General features: G+C 54.0%; 2 protein-coding genes across 2 annotated transcripts, besides 6 other annotated features; both read left to right on the top strand.

The window, feature by feature from the left end:
* Positions 1-785: a sequence feature (heterozygous, Esmeraldo-like haplotype).
* Positions 1-1,377, top strand: Tc00.1047053510569.10 (trans-sialidase, putative; the record flags this gene model as incomplete). Its single annotated transcript, XM_799093.1, has 1 exon — positions 1-1,377. The coding sequence occupies one exon, from the start codon at positions 1-3 to the stop codon at positions 1,375-1,377; it is 1,377 nt and encodes a 458-aa protein (XP_804186.1).
* Positions 786-1,524: a sequence feature (areas merged during assembly that could not be assigned to a particular haplotype. This can correspond to areas where the two haplotypes were merged or to regions with more than two copies in the genome that were merged during assembly.).
* Positions 1,525-1,909: a sequence feature (heterozygous, non-Esmeraldo-like haplotype).
* Positions 1,910-5,405: a sequence feature (areas not merged during assembly with more than two copies in the genome that could not be assigned to a particular haplotype).
* Positions 2,272-2,323: a sequence feature (T-rich).
* Positions 2,400-2,434: a sequence feature (AT_rich).
* Positions 5,066-5,405, top strand: Tc00.1047053510569.20 (retrotransposon hot spot (RHS) protein, putative; the record flags this gene model as incomplete). The annotated part of the gene is made up of 1 exon (XM_799094.1): positions 5,066-5,405. A coding segment is annotated over one exon (340 nt), but the record flags the coding sequence as incomplete, so codon positions are not given.

Here is a 5,405-nt window from a genome sequence, read left to right on the forward strand (position 1 = left end):
ATGATTGTTGACTGTGAGAGCAGCCAGAGGGTGTACGAGTCGCGTGACATGGGGAAAACGTGGACGGAGGCCATCGGGACGCTTCCAGGCGTGTGGGTCAACTCACAATTGGAAGACTCCAAGAAAGGAAGCCTGCATGTGGAGGCCCTCATCACCGCGACCATTGAGGGCAGGAAGGTCATGCTGTACATTCAGAGAGGGTACGCCTCGGGGGAGAAAAGGGCCACTGCGCTCTACCTTTGGGTCACGGACAACAACCGCTCTTTTTCCCTTGGACCGGTTGTTACGGAGAATGCTGTGGGGCTGGAGTTCGCCAGCGCCCTGCTGTACTCGGATGGGAGGTTGCATCTTTTACAACAGAGGGACAACGATAAAGGCCGTGTCATTTCACTTTCCCGTCTGACGGAGGAACTGAAGAAAATCAATTCCGTCCTCAGCACTTGGGCGCAAAAGGACGTTTTCTTCTCCAACTTGTCAATACCCACGGCGGGTCTGGTGGCAGTTTTGTCCAACACGGCTAGCGGTGACACGTGGAGCGACGAGTACCTTTGCCTGAATGCAACGGTGACGAACGCCACGAAGGTCGAGGATGGGTTGAAATTGACGGAGCCTGACTCCGGGGTAATGTGGCCTGTGAGCATTCCGGGTGATAATGTGCGTCATGTATCCTTGAGCCACAACTTCACACTTGTGGCGTCGGTGATTATTGAAGAGGCTCCGAGTAATAACACTCCTCTACTGGGTGCGATGTTGGGGGACACTAAATCCACGCATACCATGGGAATCTTGTATACCGCGGATAAAAAGTGGGAGACGATATTCAACGACAATACGACAGAAAGTGGCACTTGGGAGTCGGGGAAAGAATACCAAGTGGCACTCATGCTGCAAGGCAAAAAGGCCTCTGTGTACATTGACGGCAATTTGCTGGGGGAAGAAGTGCTGTTCACAAATAAGAGGCCACTTGAGCTCGCATACTTTTGCTTTGGCGCGTGCAAAATGCACAACTCTCCTGTGACAGTGAAGAACGTCTTTCTGTACAACCGCCCACTGAATCCCACTGAGATGACTGCAATCAAGGAAAGGAAACCCGTTCCAAAGAGAGCTCCGGAACCACAAGCAGGAGGTGTTCCTCAAACCATCGCATCTGCTGTGTCTGGCCCAGAGAAAAATTCCGCAGCTCCAGCGGTGCCCATGAAATTGGACTCCCATGCAGTTGAAGAAGCGAGCGAGGGTGGAGCGGCAAAGAGGAATGCCTCTTGGAATGAGGGTGCACAATTCGTTGTGCCAGAGGTGAGCTTGAATTCTGCTGGGAGCGGACTGCTGCCATCGCTGCTTCTGCTTCTGTTGGGACTGTGGGGTTTTGCGGCTCTGTGAGGCGTGACTGGCTGCCGCGTGGGACAATTGCGCCCTCCCCAGCACAGAAATACTATTCCCATAGGAACAAATTTTCCTCATAAAATTCTTTTTTTGTGTGTGCGTTGTTTACTTTTTTTTTTATGCTTTAATTTTTTCCATTTTTTTTCTAATCAATCACTCCCTCATCCCTCTTTTTTGATTTTGGAGGCAATCACTTTGGACTTTTTTTTTTTTTCTACTTTTTTCAATTGTTTCTTCTGCACTCTTCCTGCGAGGGGTGCCGTGTGTTTCCCGCCCAACTGCTCCACTCGCACACCCACCGACACGCTCATGACGACGGCCCTGTGCGCCTTGCCTGCTGCACGCATGAGGAGGGGCCGCGACGAACGGCGCGCTGAGGGAGCCGTGACGTGTGGGCGTGCGACGAGGGCCTGTGGGGCGGAGCACACATTTATTCCCTCTTGTTTTGTTTTCTTTGCGGCCAGGGCTGGCGGACACCCGCAGCGCCACACACACAGCCACACCCTGCCGCCGTTTTTTTTTTTTTGCTCACTCTCTTTGACTTTTTCACTGTGTTTTTTTGCGCCGGCAGTCCCGTCAGCATTTCTCTCCCTCCTGATGATTTTTTTCCTTTGCTGCGCTCACTCCCCCGATGGAGAGACGCGACTGCCGTCATGTCTGCGTGCTTCTCTCAGTCCCCACACACACGAGTGACTGTGCTCTGCGGGCCGCACTCACACGCCGATGGAAGGGCTGCGGGGAGCACCAACACGCAGATGACCCCATGAAATATAAACGATGTGCGGACACATGGAGGGTCAGACGGTTGAACGGCATTTGAATATCTTTTCAATTTTATTTTCGGACAAAATATACAGACAGTTCCTGGAGCAACATGGTGGTTGGGCGAAATTTTTTTTTTGTGTGGTTTTTCTTTTTCTTTTTTTCCTTATTATTATTATTTGTGTGTAGCCGTAGTAGAGGACTTTTTTTTTTCTTTTTTCTTTTTTCCAAAGTGTGAGGGGTGGAAGGTGAAGATGAATTTTTTTAGTTTATTTTCATTTAATTTTTTAATGAATTGCCGCTGCTTTGTCTGCAGTGCAGTATCATGAGCCTGAGCATTCTTTTTCTCGTTATTTCTGCCACGCACCTCTGCTGTACATTTTTGTTTCTGCGTCCCTTCACATGCTCTGCTCCTGTTTTTACTTCTTTGCTTCGTGTGTCTGCAGGCACACACAACCACATGCACGCACAAAATGCAGTGGATTTTGATGCTTCTTTTGTAGCGTGTGCTGGCGGCTGCGTGTGGCTGTTGCCTCCTTCTGTGGGCATGAAGGGATGGAGGGGAGAGGGAGCGCGCATCGCGAGTCGCTCTTCCTGCGGGTGTGATGCGCGCGGTGGGCTGCGACTGCTGTGGAGGGCCGCATCCTTTCGGTGTGCGCTTCTCCGCCGTTGTGCCGTGCGTTGGCGCGTGTCATTTGTTATTCGCGTGCGTGCTAGGCATGTTTTTCCGGAGCGTTGGGCGGCCACCATCTGTCGATGGCGGTTTGTGTGAGTGGGCACGTGCGGATGAGGGTCAGGGCGCATGGAATGAAGGAATGGCGTGAGGAAAGGGGAATTTGATTTGGAGGGTATTTGGACCGGATTCATTTGGCTGCGGTGGACACATGCACGACGGATGTGTTTCCGCATAATGGGGAGGATGCGACAGGGTTTTCCGAAGTGGCCCGTCAATGCAATTCGGGTTTTATAGCACCGAGGCACAGTGGTCTTCCTGCAATGGCTGGTGACGGCCTCTAGTCGACCGGTGTATTTATGCTGCTGCTGCTGCTGCTTGAGGAGGCGTAGAAGTGCGATTTGAGGTGAGCGGCGGAGGAGCCACACATCCCGCAGTGACGGTCGTCGTTGGCCCAGCGGGTGCCTCTGAAGGTTTTGTTGGATGCAACGTCCTTATGCCCGTCTCCGGATGGCGGCATCCCTGATGCAGCCAACGAACGGGGCTGGGAGCGACTGTGATACGCAAGCACGTGTGGATGTTCGGAGCGGCCGGCGCACCGCACGCTGAGAGCATGGCACGGTGAGAACCGGACCTAGAAAAGGGACACCGCGTGGGACGTCAGTCTTCACTGCAGCGACCGCCACCGAATTCGGGTTTGCTCGCACCTTCTGCGGTCCCTCTTTCTTCCCTCACTTCTGTGCCGAGGACTGTGCCGCGGGATCCAGCAGCGCGATGTTTGGCCGCAGGAACATGGCCCGAACAAATGATTTGTGGGAGGGGGATGTGCACTGCGACGAGAAGGAAAAAAGGTTGCGAGTCGACCACCACGACAAGACCGGAGTGAAGTTGTGTTTTGTCCACTTGCGCGAGGGTGGCCTGCCACCTGGTCGGTTAGGAGGATTATTTTTATTGCGTCGTTGCGCTCTCTTTTTATTCCGCTGCGTTTTCTTGCGGACCTGCGAAGGGAGATTTGCAAGAAATTCCTGCGAGGCGTCCGTGCCGTCGTCGGAAAAGCGGATTCCCCCTTGAAAAACGCTACTTTTTAAATTTGTTTTGGGCGGGGAGTTCCTGTCGATTCAACGCGACTTTGTTTTGCGGATTTGATGCGTGTGTTTCCGAGCGGTTCGGTCTGTGCTCCCGGCCCACTCGGATGTGTTGTGCGCGTCGACGTGAAGGTGCTTGCCAGCCGTTTTATTGCCTCCCCCGCTGTGGCTGCCGCCGCTGCCTTCTTCCCTTCCTGAGGTCCTGCGGCTTCTTGACAAGATGTTTTGGAGAAGGCGTTGCCGCTCTTATTGTCCATTGTATTTTGATTCTGGTGTCGTGGTCAGGAGACACTGAACGAGAGTGTTTGCTGCCCTCTTGTTTTATTTGCCCTCTCTGCCTGACGGCCAGTTCTGCACAAACATGCTCCTCGGCATCTCAGTTAGTGCTGGCGGGTTTGCTCACAGTTGTCACTGGCAATCGCATGCGCCAACTCTTCTCTGCTCCCTTTCAGTGTCGCATTTTCCTATTGATTAACTGAAGCCATTCTGTCCGGCGTGTCACTTCGATTGGATTGTGTGGGCTTGCTCTCTAACGCCATCGGAGAAAGCAGGCCGACTTTTTCACATATTTAAACGTCATCTTGCGTGCACGTATTTTTTTCACATGTTCTGTTGATGTGCACTCAAACAGCGAGGGATCCGGAACCATGCGTGCGTGTAATTTGTCCTGCCATGTGAACCGCGGGCAGCACCGAGGGGCTGTCACTTTTACTCCGCAGAGTTGTTGTGTCTCTTTGCAGGGTTGGCAGGGAAATTGCATGCGGCCTGCTATTGCTGGTGTGTTCAAATGCCACTCCATGCGAGGAATGTGCTTCATCGAGTGAGGGTGTTGATTGGGTTTGTGCGCACTCTGTTCTGTTTGCTGCTTTGTGCGGGCACGCAAGACCTGATGGGTGGGAAAATGGAGCGGGGCGATGCCTGGCCGCGTCTCGCCCATCGTTCAGTGCACGATTTTGCGGTGCACATTGTGGTGCTTCCTCTGCGATGTGACAGCGGTCTCCTGTGCGGCGATGGCGGTGGGTAGAGGAGAGCGTTGGCCCGCGGCGGGACGGTGGGATCGTGCCTTCGTTTTTCCCACCCCTCCTTCTGTGAAGGCGTGCACTTATTTTTATTGTCAGGGATAGGGCAAACAGAGAGGCCACTTGAGTAAATAAAAATTGCGATAATGTGGCGGTGTTGTTGCCGATTGCACGTTGCGTTGCTGCGGGGGCTGTGGGCCTCGACCGCTTCGCCGACATGCGTTGCAGTGCGGCTGCGTGGCGCACCGACCACTCCGCCGTGCGAGTGCCGCGCGCAACGCCACTGGGACTGCGGGGCGGAACAGCCGCGACTGTTCTTTGGAGCCAGCGGCACCTGTTGGCCGCAGTTGGGCGGTGCGAGTGGGATGCTTCGCCGCACGGGTGTTGTGGTGGCGCCTCGCGGCGGCTTCGGTGATGGTTCCGACGCTGCAGCTCGACATGTGGCGGGGAGTAAAGGGCGACCGCAGCTGACTGTTGACGGTCGGG

This window comes from Trypanosoma cruzi, genomic scaffold (genome assembly GCF_000209065.1).
Source record: "Trypanosoma cruzi strain CL Brener 1047053516787 genomic scaffold, whole genome shotgun sequence".
NCBI classification, from domain to species: domain Eukaryota; phylum Euglenozoa; class Kinetoplastea; order Trypanosomatida; family Trypanosomatidae; genus Trypanosoma; species Trypanosoma cruzi.